The sequence below is a fragment of the Hyperoodon ampullatus genome (genome assembly GCF_949752795.1).
Source record: "Hyperoodon ampullatus genome assembly, chromosome: 5".
In the NCBI taxonomy this organism is placed as follows: Eukaryota; Metazoa; Chordata; class Mammalia; order Artiodactyla; family Ziphiidae; genus Hyperoodon; species Hyperoodon ampullatus.
Genome location: NC_136918.1, coordinates 86373576 through 86392067, shown reverse-complemented (window position 1 = coordinate 86392067; position 18492 = coordinate 86373576). Strand labels below are relative to the sequence as shown.

Below are 18492 nucleotides of genomic sequence, written 5' to 3'. Positions count from 1 at the left end.
CATCATATTGGCACAATACTGTAAATCAACTATACTTCAATAAATAAATAAAGTAAAATTGTGTCCAAAAAACCCCCAAAAAACCTAGGAATAAACTTAACCAAGGAAGTGAAAGACCTATACACTGAAAACTACAAAACACTGATAAAGGAAACTGAAGGTGATTCAAAGAAATGGAAAGATATCCCATGCTCTTGAATTGGAAGAATTCATACTATTAAAATGGCCATACTACCCAAAGCTATCTACAGATTAAATGCAACCCCTATCAAAATACTCATGACATTTCCCACAGAACTATAACAAATAATCCTAAAATTTATATGGAATATCAAAAGACCCAGAATTGACAAAGCAGTCCTGAAGAAAAAAAACAAAGCTGGAGGCATAACACTTCCAGACTTCAGACAATTCTACAAAGCTACAGTAATCAAAACAGCATGGTATTGGCACAAAAACAGACATACAGATCAAGGGAACAGAACAGAGAGCCCAGAAATAAACCCACACACCTACAGTCAATTAATCTATGATAAAAGAGGCACGAATATACAATGGAGAAAAAAGTCTCTTCAGCAAGTGGCATTGGGAAAGCTGGACAATCTCATGTAAATCAGTGAAATTAGAACACTCCTTCACACCATATACAAAAATAAACTCAAAATGGTTTAAAGACCTAAATATAAGACATGACATCATCAAACTCCTAGAAGAGAACATAGGCAAAACATTCTTAGACATAAATCATAGCAATATTATCTTAGATCAGGCTCCCAAAGCAAAAGAAATAAAAGCAAAAATAAACCTAATCAAACTAAAAAGTTTTTGCACAGCAAAGGACACCATCCACAAAATGAAGAGACAACCCACTGAATGGGAGAAAATATTTGCAAACAATGCAACAGACAAGGAGTTAATATCCAAAAAATACAACAATGCATACATCTCAATATCAAAAAAGCAAACAACCCAATAAAGAAAATGGGCAGAAGACCTAAATAGACATTTTTCCAAAGAAGACATACAGATGGCCAACAGGCACATGAAAAGATGCTCAGCGTCACTAATTAGAGAAATGCAAATCAAAACCACAATGAGGTATCATCTCACACTTGTCAGAGTGGCTATCATCAAAAAGTCCACAAATAATAAATGCTGGAGAGGGTGTGAAGAAAAGGGAATCCTTATACTGTCAGTGGGAATGTAAATTGGTGCATCCACTATAGAAAACAGTACGGAGATTCCTTAAAAAAAATAAAAATAGAGCTACCATATGGATCCAGCAATCCCACTCCTGGGCATATATCCAGAAAAAATGAAAACTCTAATTTGAAAAGATACATACACCTCAATGTTCATAGCAGTACTATTTACAATAGCCAAGACATGGAAACAACCCAAGTGCCTATCAACAGACGACTGGTTTAAGAAGATGTGGTGTATATATATACAATGGACTATTACTCAGCCATAAAAAAGAATGAAATATTGCCATTTGCAGCAACATGGATGGGCCTAGATAATATCATACTAACTGAAGTAAATCAAACAGAGAAAGACAAATATTATGTGATATCACTTATGTGTAGAATCTAAAAAATAATACAAATGAATGTATATACAAAACTGAAATAGAGTCACAGACATAGAAAACAGACTTATGGTTACCAAAGGGAAAAGGGAAGGGGGAGAGATAAATTAGGAGTATGGGATTAATGGATACAAATTACTGTATATAAAACAGATAAGCAACAAGGATTTACTGTATAGCACAGGGAACTATATGCAAGATCCTGTAATAACCTATAATGGAAAATAATCTGAAAAAAATATATATATATATAACTGAATCACTTGTGCAGTATACCTGAAACTAACACAATATTAGAAATCAACTGTATTTCAATTAAAAAAAAGGAAGAAAAAATACATGGCCTTCTTTTCCTGTATTATGACAGATTAGATATCCTCAATGACTTGACTGAAGAAAATTTAAAAGCTAAATACAACATTAAAGAGAAAAATCTGCATATGCCTGAATAGAGAAAAGACAAGATGGCTATACTTCAACATGTGGTTATTTATTGGTGGTTATCTCTAAATGATAGAATTACTGCTTATTTTTCTTTTTCCTCTGTCATTTTCTCCTGCCAAATTGCTACAATTAATACATATGATTCTTCTTATTAGGAAAATAAAAACTTAAACATTCCCCTCTTATAAGTCACAAGCTCATTTAGAAAGGAAATGCCTGACAATCAAATAAGAGGTGTTCAAGGGTTGTAAACAATGCTTTATATATCTGTTCCTGAAAGAATCTTTCACTTAGTTGTTTTCAATTCCCTGTCTATATTACGTCTCTACCAAGTTTCAACTATACTAGTTTGTATGTGATTATAAAAGAGGATTCAGTTCAAGAAAATCAACACTGACTGAAAGATAAACTTTGTGCACTGTAGCAGCTCTCATCTTTTAGATAGCCCAGGCCAGGCAACCTGACAACAGCTAACATACCCCAGGCTATACAAGTATAAAGCTCAAAAGCAGAAAGACGAAACAAAGGAAAAGCAACTTACCTCTCCATTTCTAAGTGGATCCTCCATGGCTGCTGCCTCCTCAAGTAGACTGATGCTTGATGACATGTTTGCACTGAGTTTCCCTAGTGATGCTGCCTTCAGCAGCTCATTCATTTTCTTCCTAGTTTCCTCCTTTGTAACAGCCAGCTCTCTCTTTTGGATCTCTGCACGATGCCAATGCTGCCATTCTGTAAAATGGTGTCGGAGAACTTGTTTCCGGTTATAGTCAGTGGCCAGTTGTTGTTTTCTAAGAAACAAAGCACTTCCATTAAAAAAAAAGAAGCCATTTACTGCTTTTTGGTTGATTATATAAATGAAATACAAGTCCAAAGGAGTCCCAGAAATGCTCCATTTTAGCTCCAGCTTATTCTTTTATTTAAGCTCAAAGGAATCATCTTATAAAGCTCCCCAAGGCAAAGGGTCTGCTCATAGAAGTCATTGGCACCTCAAGGCATTGCTTCAGAAGAGTGACTGTTCTGTTCTATCACATCACAAAGGCATATTAAATTTTTTGATTACCATAAAATAGTTTCTGAGAGCTTTTGGAGGGGAAGGAGCAGAAAGAATAGGTATTCAAATAACTGCTTTTAAAAAATATGCATACATGAGGGAGATACTCAGCTATACTTGCAAATCTAAGGAAGACAAGAGGTTTGGGAGAAAGAGAAAGGAACGAAACTTAACAAGTGAATTGTCAATAATTACGTCTAAGACTTATAAAACTCAGCATGAAATTATGAGGGTGGATCTTGTGAAAGAAGGACTTGGTCAGGGAAAGGATCTCTATAGAGAAGGTCTCACTTACCAAAGCCATAAACTGAGTGAATGAAGAACTGCTTTGTGAAGACACTTGTTGAATCTTAGAAACGTGTGAAGGGCGTACACAAGGCACTTGCTGTCAGAGAACTCACTCACAGTCTAGTAGGGGGTCTGATTCACTCCCTTCCTAAGGAGGAGCTCCTTTTGATTCCTGGAAACTTCATGATGTTAGGGGACGTGCCTGAGTGGAGTTGGGAACTGCCAGCTACCTTCCCCTCCCAAAGGGACTCTCCATTAGGAGACATGTTTGTGGTAGCCAGTTGAGAATTCAAGTGTAGAGATTTCTGAGATCAATCTATAAGTGGATGATTATTGTCTCCGAAGAAGTGAGCTGTAGAGCTTGGAACTTATGTCGCAACGGGGGTCAGTTTCGAGGTTTAAGATCTAAGATTGTTTAGATACCTACGTGATTTTATCTTGTAAAGATGACTGGAATAAGGTCTCTACAACACTATTTGCATACCCATTTCTGTTAAACATAAATAATGTTTAACCCTCCTCATGGACTTTTTGGGGTCATATCAAAAAAAATCGTAACATTTTAAGCCAATGAGTCAGAAGAACGTTTCTACAGTTCTTAAGTGCTTAAGTGATTTTTAAACCTTTTTTGACTGCCACCTAAAGAAAAAAGTGTCACACTATGACTTCAAAATAAGTTGATGTGTGTACGTGTGCATGAAACAAAAGTATATATAATTGAAACAAAGGTTCCACCAAACGATATTCACCCTTACTACCAGACATGTACTCCAATGCTTCTTTTCTAATCTTTTCTATTTTTAAAAAAATATGCCTCATCTTGAGCCTGATTTTAGGACCCATTAATGAGTTAAAACCCTTAGTTTGAAATACTACTCTAGAGTCACAGAATTTAACATTATGTCGGAGAAGCTGGGTGAAACAACCAATTAGTGAGAGTAGTGTTGACTGAAATAATAGAATTCAGGGTAAATGCTAACAGTAATTCTGCCAAGAGCATATTTCATTATATATAATTGCTTCTTTCTAATGCAATGATAGATAATAAATACGATTGACAGATGGTTTTTATAATAAAAATACAATATAGGTGGTAATAAACATCTATATATAATATTTTACTTTGATGGAAAAAAGGAAAGTATCTGAGACTGAATAACCTTGAAATAAAAATTTTAAAAGAAATAAGAATAATAAATCAGGTAGCAACGCAGGTAAGAACAAAGCTCCAAAAATATCAATGTCTAAATAGTGAAACAAACAAAACACCTGATGGCATTTTACTCAAGTAAGTGGAAATCATGTATTTCCACAGACTAGAAGACATATGTTGCTCTGTCTGATTAATGTAAAATTTGATTTACATCAATCTGCTTAGGAAGGAGTGTGAAATTTACCTGATGAGTTAATTTCATGTTTTTACAGCATAAACAGCCAAAAGCCACACTGGAGTTCTGACTGTCAAGGAGAGGGTTATTTGGACAATATGAAAAGGCAAAGAGAAAAATATTTCTGGTAAATATAACAAAAATACTAAACAGTAAAAAAAAGGTGGGTTAAAAAATGCATGTTACAGTGGTTGAGAGTCCGCCTGCCGATGCAGGGGACACAGGTTCATGCCCCAGTCCGGGAAGATCCCACATGCTGCGGAGCGGCTGGGCCCGTGAGCCATGGCCGCTGAGCCATGGCGTCCGGAGCCTGTGCTCTGCAACGGGAGAGGCCACAACAGTGAGAGGCCCGCGTACCGCAAAAAAAAAAAAAAAAAAAAAAAAGCGTGTTAATTATTGTGTTTAGAGCCCTCTCTATCATGATCATGCAGGAGATTTGAAGATGTACTTAAGATATCTATGTTCATGGGAAGGGTAGGAACACAGAAGCTAGGGATCCAGAGACAAGACTGGTTCTACACTGGCTCCCTTGATGTTCACTTCAGCAGAGTGACAATATTGCAGATAAATCCATTTCTATACTTTTTTTTTTAAAGAATGGATGCACTTATAAAGTTATTTATTTTATTTATTTATTTTTGGCTGCATTGAGTCTTCGTTGCTGCACATGGGCTTTCTCTAATTGCCGCGAGCGGGGGCTGCTCTTCACTGCGGTGCTCAGGCTTCTTATTGCGGTGGCTTCTCCTGTTGTGGAGCACGGGCTCTAGGCACGCAGGCTTCAGTAGTTGTGGCACACAGGTTCTAGGCACGTGGGCTTCAGTAGTTGCAGTACGCAGGCTCAGTAGTTGTGGCGCACGGGTTTAGCTGCTCTGTGACATGTGGGATCTTCCCAGATCAGGGCTCAAACCTACGTCCCCTGCACTGGCAGGCGGACTCCCAACCACTGTGCCACCAGGGAAGTCCCCATTTCTATACTTTTTAAATGATAACACTAAAAACACAAATATTTCTGAAAGTGAAAAATCACTTAAATTTCTTAAAAGCTTAGTCAGATGTGATTTACTTGGGCATGCTAACCCAAAGAAATGGTTCCACGGTTCCCAGATAATCATAAAATGAAGGACAGAGTTACTTTATGGAAAACATCCTATCCCAATATGTTTCCAAGCTGAAATTAGGTAATTTCTGGCAAGGGTCTATAAACTGATCATTGTAATTATACAACTGCAGGCAGAGAAAGACTGTCTCTAAAGACCTAAGAATATAAGATATATAGGTTTAAATAGGAATTTAAGTATGAACCAGGATGCTTAGAATCAACACCTCAAATGATACTTAGTTATTGATGCACATTCTAAAACACAGTAGTCAGAAGAACACCAACTAGATATAGGACACTGGGCAAGCAGCTGAAAGTATCTAAATTCCTCCTCAAAGATGGTGTCACTCTAACAACAACAACAACAAACCCTATACTGCCTATCCTATAGGATTTTGTTTTTAAAGATGTAATTAAATTTTTAAAAGAACCTGAAAATATAGAACAAATTCACATGTAAGGTAATAACACTATCTTAGGACAAGACTACTAGATATCTAAAAAGTGTCTTGAATTTTTTAAAGGGAAATGAGAAATGACAAATAAATAACCACATACTACTGATCTGATTGAGTGCTGAAATCTGAACAGAACATAAAAATAGCAGTGACGCAAACAGCTGCATTTGGGACGGGCAGGTTCAGCAGGAATAGGAATGCATAAGCTAATGCATTCAGAAATGCACCAGGTAGCCCCCCAGGGAAAATGTGGAAGATAACACCGTTCTGTTTTAAAGAGTTTTAAAGTGAGCCAGTCAATGCAAGTCTGGTCCTCCTGCCTCTCTGGCAGATACCAGGAGCTTTATCAGCTTCAGATGCCATGCAATTTCTAGCCTCTCAACTGGATACCCAGGTGAGCACGGAGGGAAGGGCAATGGACCATGACTAACAGAGGTGCTGCATAAATGACTGCCCTAATGTACGCTGAAATCAGGAGTGCTGGGAATGGGGAATATCTGACAGTCTCTTTTCAATTCAGTCTCCCCACCCCTAGGCTAGCCTGGCGGATTCACCCCAGCCTGTTCCCACACAAGCTGCATATGTGCTGGTTTACCAGTTTTCCCCTAAACTGAAAAGTGCTCTCTTCTACTTAGCCACGATCTGTCTCTCTCAGAAGATGGGACCAAACAGTTTCTATTTTTAAAAAGCTGCTTGGGGGATTGTAATGCATGATAGCCAAGTCTATGTCACTCCTAAGTTTTTATGTTATTGTGCCTTCTGTTGCAATTATTTTTAGTATTTGGGTAAATTTTTAACTTCTTCACTTAGATTGAAAACTCCTAGAAGGCAGGAGTACCCCTGCTGGTACTTAAGAAAGAGTCTAGGGACTTCCCTGGCAGTCCAGTGGTTAAGACTCCACACTCCCAATGCAGGGGGCCCGGGTTCAATCCCTGGTCGGGGAACTAAGATCCCGCATGCCTCATGGCACGGCCAAAAAAAAGTCTAGTACACAGTAAGCATCAGTAAAGCTGACTCACTGAATATATGCTATCAAACAGAATAAATGAATGAGTGAATGAATGAATGCCATGGTTTGAGGGACATCATAGGGCCAGTTTTTCCAGTGGCCTGCCACTGTACCCTCAAATCCCCATCACTTACATTTTGGGCACTGTTTCCAGACAATGCCTATTAATGTATAAGTTTCCCGGGAGGGATAACATCAATTGAGGAGTACAGAGACAGAGCATGAGGGGCTAGAGGGACACAGGGAAGAGATAAAAGCCTGTTCCAGGAAAGGCCCAAAGTATTTGGTACTGAGTACCAAGGCTCAGGAAGGGTGGAAAGAGGAGGTTGAAACAAACCCTGCTTCTTCCCAATTTGTCTAGGGCTGGCTGTAAATTGAGAGAAGAAGGGAGAGAGGAGGAATGAAAGATCTGGAGCCAACTTTCAAAAGTGAATATGCTAAAGAATTAAAAAATACAGGTCAAATTCCCATATCACCATGTCCAAGGGTCTAACTTAGCGGGTGTACCAGAATTTTGTTGTACTGCCTGAGTGGTTGAATCCTTAGTTAGAGTTTGGGAATATTTGTTAATGTTGCAATTGTATTACAATATTGTATTGAAATTTTATAACACCATTACCATAACTACTTTTAAAAGAAAAGAGGTGGACAAAAATTCCTATTAGGGAAAGCAAGGTACATTTTTTAGAAGAAATACATGGATGACCTTGGAGTGGAGTGAGACTCTGAGCACAGAGGCTCAGTAAGAAAATATGGTGGCTGGACTACCCTGATGGCGCAGTGGTTAAGAATCCGCCTGCTAATGCAGGGGACATGGGTTCAAGTCCTGCTCTGGGAAGATCCCACATGCCGTGGAGCAACTAAGCCCGTGCGCCACAACTACTGAGCCTGCGCCCTAGAGCCCGCGAGCCACAACTACTGAAGCCCACGCGCCTAGAGCCCATGCTCTGCAACAAGAGAAGCCACTGCAATGAGAAGCCTGCACACCGCAATGATGAGTAGCCCCCGCTCACCGCAACTAGAAAGAGCCCACGCGCAGCAACGAAGACTCAACGCAGCCAAAAATAAAGAAATAAATAAATTTATAAAAAAGAAAATATGGTGGCTAAATCATGAATGAGAAGAAGCAAGGGATCTGTTGTTGCTCCAGAGAGAAAGTGGGAAGAACAAAAAGGAAAGAAGGCAAAGAAAGAAGCCCAAAAGGCTGGGCCCTGCATGGCCAGTAAGAAGAAAGTCCAAGTGGCAAAAACAAATGTGGGTTCAAGAGCTGGAGGCTAAGGACACAGCTGACATCTGAGAAACAGACACAGCAAATGATTTCCATGTCCAGGTGGATGGGCCAAAGAACCACCTATGTCTTGTCAATCTGGTAAGAGTTTAGTTGCTACAATGAGTAACCCATTTACAATAAATGTGCTCTATCCCTCGATCTCACTATATAGAAAAAAGTGCTTGAAAATGTTATGGAGTTAAATTGCAGGAGAGGAAGCAACTGAGCTCTTCATTCATCCACTAACTCACCTATTATTCAACAATTATGTATTTGGTGTCCACAGAGGAACTGGGAGAGACTCCGATGAGCACGGTAATGAGGGTCCTGGCTCTCCTGACACCCCCGATCCCACTGACATTTCTTGGTTTCTGCTTGTATTGATAGTAGCTACCTTTGAGCTTTTTTCTCCACCTCCATTATCCCAACCTTCTTTGAACAAAATCACCTAACAGTTTCCTAAAGCAATCTCTAGAACAAAGAACAACATGCAGAGAGCCCAGGATCTGTAGGAAAGCAGCATGAAGGACAGTTTGTATCTAATAGCTCCTTTCTTATATGTTTCTAGCATGACTTGTTATTTGTTCATTATTGCTCTTGTTTTACATCTACAATCATCTGAAGTCAACTGCAATATAACTGAAAAACATGGCTGTCTTAGGGAGCCATCACCTAGATGCTATTTAACTAGGAGCAGCATGTTATAGGAAAAAGCATCTGACTCAGCATCGAAAGGACAAGGCTCTAGTCCTAGGCTGGCTACTCGTAACTTTATGACTTGAGACAGTTGTTTATCCTTTTTGTGCCTTACTTTTATCATCTGTAAAATGAGGGGCTGGATCAGATGCTCCTTGAGGTGCTTTCCTACTCTTAAGAATTTTTTGCTCTAAAGTTTTATAGTAAAAAAAATTATTATAAGTTAAATATTTTCTAACTCTGACAGTTAAAAAAATGTAGCACCCATTCTGAACATTTAAAAATAGACACTTGAAAATAATTCACAGATATGAGACAAGAAGTTCTAAGAGGATCTTTAAAAAAAATTGGCACATAATGCTATTTTGAAATCCCCATTTAGTGCTTTTATATTTAAATAGTTTAATTGGAATGGAATCTGAAGTTCTTCAGATTTTTCTTCTACAAGTTTCTTCTGGCATGTAAATTTCACAGACCACTTTTACCTTTAACATCTTAGTTGCCACTCCCTCTATGCCCTCACTCATGATGCTTCCCCTTTCCAACACCTCCAATTTCTCTTCTTTATCCAACAAATCCAGCTTTGAGTAAGTTATCATCCCAATTCCTTAGATTAATCACTAGGTCCTGAAAATTTAGACATGAATTGTGAAAGGGCTTTTTTTTCCCCCCACTGAAGATTTCCCCCAGCATACTGTAGGAAAGGAAAACTGTCTAGGTCACCCTCCTGCTTAAAAACCTTCAGGAATTCACCTTTATTTACCTAAGAATGCCTAAACTCCTTGCCCTAGCATTTAAGGCCTTCCACAAGTTGATGAACTTGACAACCACATGCTTGATGATTTCCAGCCACACGTAATGCCATTACCTCATCTCCCTCTTTCTACCTAGGAACATCCTACTTACTGTTCAGAGCCCAGTAAGACCCATCTTCCTGATAAAGCCTTTCCGGACGCTCTGTAGGAGCCTGCCCAGTTACTTCCCTCTACTAAGTTCTCAGCAGCAGAAAGAGATGCATTACAAAGTTTATAATGTTAATCCATACCCATACTGTTTCTAGATCTCATTTTCCCCACAAAACTGAGTTCTTTGAGGACAAGGGGCCATGTGTCAGGCTCCTAAGTAGTCTCCCCAGGGCCTGATGCCGTCACAGGGATGCACAACTCCAGGGGGCGCCGTTCCCTCTACATGACGATGCTTTCACATACCATTCATCCAATGTTTCACCCAGAAGGAATAAGAGAGTTGCTGGTAGAAAAGTGATTAAACGTAAGACCATGAACTTCTCCCTCCAGCTCCCCCAACCAATAAACAAATGGCTCCTTCTACATCTATGATTTCGGTTGAAGAATGCAAAGTTGACCTTGGAAATGAAAAGAAGAAAATGTATTTGATTTTAGGATGATGGAACAAAGAAAGTTTTATTTGAAGGCAAATTCTGTGTCATTCACAAGCCTAAGAGGGAGCTGATATAAAGGTGTCCAAAACCTCTAAAGAAGGTGTGGGGGAAGGGAGAAATCACCCTTTCCAGGTCTGCCTTCCCAGATGAATGTTCCCTGTCTCCCTAATTAATATTCCATATGCAGACAGTGATTTCTCTCAATGAGAATTACTACTACATGAGCCAAATTCTGTCTTCTAAATTGTAAGATGGTCCAGGGTGCAATGATACTACATCAAAGGATAAGGGAAAAAGCATAATACTTGCTTCCTTTAAAAAAGGAAAGCATGTACATTGGTATATTTTAATCAAAAAATTTTTTTCACTTATAATTTTCTGTTACAATTTTCTAGTTTGGGATGTAACAAAGAAAAACAGTGATTATCATACATTATAAGGAGATGAGATGATTCCAGTGAACAACACTTTTAGAGCTTATTTCTGGATTCTTCAGGAGGAAAGATGTCCTACATAAACATACTAGAAGGATTTTCATGGCATAAGTAATAGTACCTGTTTTCTTCCCTAAGGTCATTTTCCATGGCTTGAGTCTCCCGCCCCAACTTCTGGGATCTTGTGTAGTCTCTCCAGGCCCGCAGGACCTTCAGTTGCAACTTCCAGTCAGACAGGGTCCCAGCTTTCCCCAGCTTAATCCGATGATCAAGAATCAGCTTGTGCCAGGCAGAGAAATACCGTTTTTGACACTGCAATGGAAACATTGGAAAATCAGTACTAGGGTTTCTAATATCTACTAGTGAGAACCCTCTCCTCAGATATCCCCCTCACACTTTTTCTAACAAATCTAGGAACTGTTGTCTTGATGGAAGGGGAACAGACAATTGCTTTATGCTCAAATGACAAGAAATATTCAAGCCATGCAATGAAGGCACTATCAGCCTCATGGCAAACTAAAACATTTAGTTCTCATTGTAAGGCACCAGTCCTATGCAGAGCTGGAGTAACTGTCACAACTAAGATCTAAGTTAAGGGGCTTGTTTGAGAGACTTGAAAGGCCTGCTTCCAACAGATCTCCCCTGCCAGGCTGTCTTGGAGTTTAAAATACCATTAACCATTATCACCACTGATGTCCTGCACAAATGAACATGGGAGATCCCATAGGATGGAATGGGGTCTCTGGTCCCTGGGAACAAGATGGCTGAAAACAGCTTCAGCTGGGCTACCACTGACCACGTCAGGGCTTTGGTGAACACTCCTACAGAAGCTAGGTACGCGGGCTGCTTGCGTTCTTCCACTATATGTATCTGACAACAAATCAGACAAGGTCTACTGACCCTAGGCATGTCCCCAGAGAAGTACTTACGGTCCTAGGCTAAGAAAATCTCTGTGATTTGGCCTTGCCTACATCTTCTATCTTCACAGAAAACTTTATGCTCCTACTATATCAAATTACTTTCAGCTCTTGGTCTTATACCAACCACACTGTTCCGGGCTTTTCTATCTATGGTCACAGTAATTTCTCTGTCCTTTTCTGCCCTCTCTCTGCCTATCTCAAGAGTCACCTCTCTCAGGAAGCCCTCCTAATACCAATCACTCTCCCCACATGTAAGTGCCCTTCCACTGTGTTCCCAGAGCAACCTATGCTTTCTTTAGTCAAAATGGTCATCAGGGCTTCCCTGGTGGCGCAGTGGTTGAGAGTCCGCCTGCCAATGCAGGGGACGCGGGTTCGTGCCCCGGTCCGGGAGGATCCCACATGCCGCGGAGCGGCTGGGCCCGTGAGCCATGGCTGCTGAGCCTGCGCGTCCGGAGCCTGTGCTCCACAACAGGAGAGGCCACAGCAGTGAGAGACCCGCGTACCGCAAAAAAAAAAAAAAAAAAGGTCATCACACTGTGTTATAATCACCTGTTTACCAGTTTCCACAAGACTGTGAGCCTCCAGAAGGAGGGACTGGCAGATCTGAGAGCACCACGTGTGAGGAGCACTGAAACAGAAAGTAACCTCACAGGAAGTGAGTGACTCTGGGAGGTATAGGAGATGCCTGCTGACCAGCTTCGAGAACTTGGTAGCCATATCAGGGTCAGCCCTATTTATTGCTTCTTCCTCTTTAAAAATACTTGTCTTTCACTATTTCAACATTTAGTAAGCTGTGTTTGAATGTGGGAATTCTGAACAAAGTTGTTTAAGATATAATCTCTATTTTTGAAAGGTTATAGGGAGAGAGAATATATAAATTAAAAGACCAATAACATGAGAGAGCACAGGCTAGACTTCTTAGAAATAGCCCATTTGGCCTGAAATATTTTCTACAAAAGAAACCAATTATATTCCCATTTAGACAAACGACAAAATCTTCTTTATTATAATTTTCCATTAGGAGAAACCATGGCAGTCTTTAAAAAGCCCTTGTTCCCTTTCCATTATGTCAAATGAGGGCACGTTTCCTAGACCTTTGCCTTAGATTCTGTGGAAGGAAAGGAGGGAAGGAGGGAGAGAGCAAGAGAACAGGGAGGAAGGGAGGAATGAATGAAGGGAAACTTGCTGAATACAAGATATGCCTTCAGTCATAACAAGGAAAAGACACACAGCTTCCTGGTTGAGAGGGTATGCTTTTTGCATTATTATTTGCTTATCTATCCCACAAAATACAGCATGGAAAAAAAAAAAAAAACAGTGTTAACTTGTGCACCATAGTCAAAAGAAAATCTATCTATTTACCAGATTCATTTAAGAGATTCTTCTTAAAAGACTTGATGAAATAGTCTATGTATGGGTAGTTATCTCTAATTTTAACTCCTGGAATATTTCTAATGATGAAATAGTACAAACATAATCCACCTTGACAATAATAGCACTATTAATAGTGTCCTTCTTGGATTTCCACATTTTTTTCTCTAGTCCAAAGCATTTCACATGTACTATTTTATTGACTCATAGACCATCACTACAAAATACAGAGGCTGCAGATATTATGATTTACCTTACCAAGCCAGACTTCAAATAGAGAACGGATAATGACTATTCATAAATTGCTATTGCTATTCACAAATTGCTATTGCTATTCACAAAGCAAAGAGTTAGTGGTATACCTAAGGCTAAATCCGAAACATTCAGGCATCCTGATGACCCTAATCTACTAGGCAAAAAGTCTCTTTTAAAGAGGAAGAACAGGGCTTCCTTGGTGGCGCAGTGGTTGAGAATCTGCCTGCCAATGCAGGGGACATGGGTTCGAGCCCTGGTCTGGGAAGATCCCACATGCCGCGGAGCAAGTGGGCTCGTGAGCCACAACTACTGAGCCTGCGCATCTGGAGCCTGTGCTCCTTAACAAGAGAGGCTGTGACAGTGAGAGGCCCACGCACCGCAATGAAGAGTGGCCCCCGCCTGCCACAACTAGAGAAAGCCCTCGCACAGAAACGAAGACCCAACACAGTCAAAAATAAATAAATAAATTTTTTTTTAAAAAAGGAGGAAGAACAAATTACTTGCTTTTTTTCTGAAAGAGAAAGAACTTGATATACAACTTACTACAGTAGAAAAGCACTGCTGGAAAATATCTGAATTTGAGAGGGGGAAAATTTGAGTCTGTAAATGCCATAGTCAATATATTTCTTTAAAAATACTTAAGTTTGGACTGTGAGAGCAAAATGATTGGTTTTGAAGGTCTATAATTCAGTTTCACTACACAGAAGTTAATAGCAGCAAAGTGACATACTCATACAGTAACTGCTTTCTTGAAATCAACTTGCCATTGGTTTTTTTTTTCCTGCCTACTCAAAAGAGCAATCCCATTTAAATTAAATTAAAAAAATAAAAAGTATGAATCAAGAATAGCCACTTAGGGGCTTCCCTGGTGGCGCAGTGGTTGAGAATCTGCCTACTGATGCAGGGGACACGGGTTCGAGCCCTGGTCTGGGAGGATCCCACATGCGGCGGAGCAACTAGGCCCGTAAGCCACAACTACTGAGCCTGCACGTCTGGAGCCTGTGCTCCGCAACAAGAGAGGCCGTGACAGTGAGAGGCCCGTGCACTGCGATGAAGAGTGGCCCCCACTCGCCACAACTGGAGAAGGTCCTCGCACAGAAACGAAGACCCAACACAGCCAAAAATAAATAGATTAATTGATGGACTCCTACCCCCAACATCTTCTTTAAAAAAAACAAAAAACAATAGCCACTTAGTTATTCTTGATTCACAGCAAACATTATTTAGGCAAATAGGAGTCCCATAAATGTGCTTGGAGGAAAATACTTGGGAAAGGAAAACATTCTCGGCCCTGTCTTCTCTGGGAGAAGACGCTAGCACTCCACTCCTACTTAGAAGGGACAAGAAGTGGCATAGTTCACAGTCACCATCTACTCACATTTCCTATTCCCCTCCCCAAGTGGCGTCCCTGCAGCGCTCAGGCCTGCTTTTCCTCTTCAGTTCTACACTCGAACTACAGCAGTGCTCTATCCCTTTGCTCTTTGAAACAAGAGCTATTATTTAAAAACACAGGGCTTCCCTGGTGGCGCAGTGGTTGAGAGTCCGCCTGCCGATGCAGGGGACAGGGGTTCGTGCCCCGGTCCGGGAAGATCCCACATGCCGCGGAGCGGCTAGGCTCGTGAGCCATGGCCGCTGAGCCTGCGCGTCTGGAGCCTGTGCTCAGCAGCGAGAGAGGCCACAACAGTGAGAGGCCCGCGTACCACAAAAAAACAAAAAACAAAAAACACAACTGGTCAGAAGAGGAACACCTTCTGCTTAAGCCAGAGAACTTAACGTTTGAACTAGATGGACAACTAGTCTGACCTCCCCCCGTTTCTTACCTAGTTCATTTATTTCTGCACCATGTTTTTATTTCTGATAGATTCTCAAATATAGTCATGTGTTCTTTTAGTAATTTCTACCATCTCTTTATTATAGTTGTGGTGATAATTAAGGCTTGTTACAGGTAAGTAAAATACTGAAAATCGCTGTAGGAAGAACTGCTCCTAAGTATACATATCTACAATAATTTTTAAAATAAAATACTACAAAGTGAAATTTAGAAAGTTTTTAAGTGAAATGCTTTTCTCCTTTCAAAATCAAAATCTTCCACGGGACATCATTTGGTCATTAAGGATTCCACTCAGGAGAAGAAATGACAGCTCACCCTGCTAAATTTATTACCTGCGCTGGAGTTACCCTCGTTTTGTTGGCAAGAAAAGCTCTTCCCTGAAGTGTAATCACACTGCTGTCACTGGGAATGATTGACGTTAGGTGGAACAGCAATTTGCTATCTAATCTTCATTGTAATTCTAACCCTGTCACTAGAGATGCTTGTTCTGATTAATGAAGTGGGTAACTCATCAAAATTCCTCAGCTATTTCCCTTTTGTCAGAAAGCTCAGTGATAATTGCATCGAAATTCTCAGTCATGGAAAAATAAACAATGAATTGTAAAGAGGACAAAAATGTCAACAAGTTTACAATTTATTTTTGCCGAATGGAACTAACTGTGGTGCAACTGGTGGTCAAGGGGCGCGGGATAAGGACCAAAGGTTAGAGATAAAGGGCCCAGCTGACTCCTGGCTGCTCCCAGACCCAAAGGAACAGACAGATGCTCTAATACTACCCAAGAAAGCAGTCCTCCACTCCTGTTTCCCTTTTTGAGGACCACTACCAGGCAGAAGACCCCACAGATGCTAAGAAGTATTTGATGGGTGGAGAGGAGGATCTTGTTCATGACGAAATGAATGCCCCTGGGAAGAAGCAGCACTGAAAAGCAGTCCCCTATATCCCATCCTATCCCTGATTTTCATAATTTTGCCCCAAAGAAAAGAGAGGAAATCACTGTGTCCCCTACCGCCAACCATATACACTCCTATAACTATTATACATAAATACATTAGGGAAAATACATTCAGTTTTCAGCACCCTGTGCTAAGACCTGGACTTAGTGTTGGGTTCCATGGAAAAGCCTAAATTCTGACAACCACTGCAATGTGAAATGGTAACACTGGCTACAGACAAAAAGCTACTTTTGTTATATACTGGAAGCTGTGATGCTCATTTTACTTCTGTACTTAATTTTTTCCCCTTCATTTTTTAAACTTAAAAAAAACCCTCACTCTATTACAGAAATTTCATAAACATACCCAAAAGTAGAATAGAAGAATAAACTCCTCACTCAGCTTCAAAAATTACCAGCATTAGGCTGATTTTGTTTCATTTCTCTTCCACTCACTTTTCTTTCCTGGAGTACTTAAAAATAAATTCCAGACATCAGACATTGTATCATTTCACCCATAAATGCATTGATATGTATTACTAACAAAAGGACATTTTGTAAATTCTTCTTAATTCTGCTAAGAAGTTTCAATCAATAATATTGCTGTATTTATCTAATTCTGTTTCACTGCAGAAGTAGCAGAATTTCAGAAAGCAACTGCTTAGTCTCATCATATTAAATTCTTAACCAGTAAAATGCTCTGGGATCTTTTAAAGAAGAATGATCGCAATACAGCCTATAACCTGACTAGGATGGGGCTCCTTTCCCAACAAAGCCTGAACCAATTTTCTTGACCTCATGTCTTTAGGGAAGGCAGGACTACTGCTCCTCATCAGCTTCTCCTTCATCTTTCTTTCCCTTCTAGACCTTCTTCCTCCCTCTACAATCTCCACTCCCTGTCCATTCTCCCCACTCCAAGCATGCCCCACAAACATACACTATGCCAAAAGTACAGCTGACCTCAGAATATATTAGACAAATGCTGGATTCACCTCTAGGGGTCTCTGACAGTAAGATGATGATGCGATGTCATTTGTTCCTTACCCATATGGTTCTTAAGATCCTTATAAATATTCACCTGAAATTTCTAGTGTTTAGGGGAAAAGACACTCTACTCTGCATAATTTTAGAGAATGGGCTTCATTTATGCCAAAGGCTCTTTTCTTAACTTTTTAAAAGCAGAATTTAATCAGTACTTTTTTCAAAAGACAAAAAAAGAAAATCAGATACTTTTGAATTAGAACCTCTGGGATCAAAATGGTGTTTTGAAAAGCAAAACACTCTTGCAATGTTTTGGTAAACTGGCTCTCACTGTCCCTTCTGTGAGAATGGGAAACCCAGGTTACTCACAGGGTGAGAGTAAGGAAGAGTACAATAACAAACTAAACAACCTCCTTACCAACAGCAACAAAATTTTATTTGGAAATTTTCCATAGAGTGGCTGTATGAAGTAATATGTAATAATGCTTCAAAGCCCTCCTAAAATACACAGCACACAATGTCCTTGGCAATACGTTCAGAGGGGAGATTTACATGAATCCCAATATTCTTCGTGTGTGTGCCCAACACTTCTCTTACTCTGCAGTTTTATTTGCAAAGAGGTTTTTCCTTCATTTCCTTCCCCAAACATAAGACAACATGGCTGAGACGACAGCAGCAACGGCTATGTTTCAGCTCAGGAATGGTTGTGTTTCATTGCTGTGTAGGCAGTCCTGCTAAAGCTAAGATTTGGGGGAAGGAATCATGCTGTATAAATGAGGTTCTTAACTACAGTTTTCAACACCTTGAAAGAAAGAAAAAAAAAATGCAGGCTTCTCTTCCATGGATTCCCACATTCCCTCAGTTTAGTTCGGGGCAGCCTCCTGGAAGGCACTGTGCCACAAGCATAACATCAACAATGCCTCCTTTGGGTCATTATTATCTTATCCTCTAACAGAGATACGTAAACAAGCAAATCAAAACCTTCCCAACGCATCTTTCTTTGTTTTCAACTTTTACAAGCAGGAAAGAACATAGATTTTTTAATCTGAAGTAAACATAAAATGTATTTCAGAAT

The 18492-nt window shown here is 40.0% G+C and overlaps 1 protein-coding gene across 1 annotated transcript in view; it reads right to left on the bottom strand.

Moving 5' to 3' along the window:
- Positions 1-18492, bottom strand: part of CCDC191 (coiled-coil domain containing 191) — a gene marked incomplete at both ends in the record, with an annotated part of 104676 nt that overhangs the window by 47030 nt on the left and 39154 nt on the right. The window contains 2 exons of the mRNA XM_079705261.1: positions 2577-2823; positions 11249-11439. Of these exons, the coding sequence (XP_079561387.1) occupies positions 2577-2823; positions 11249-11439 (438 nt within the window). The remainder of the gene's footprint in view (positions 1-2576; positions 2824-11248; positions 11440-18492) is intronic.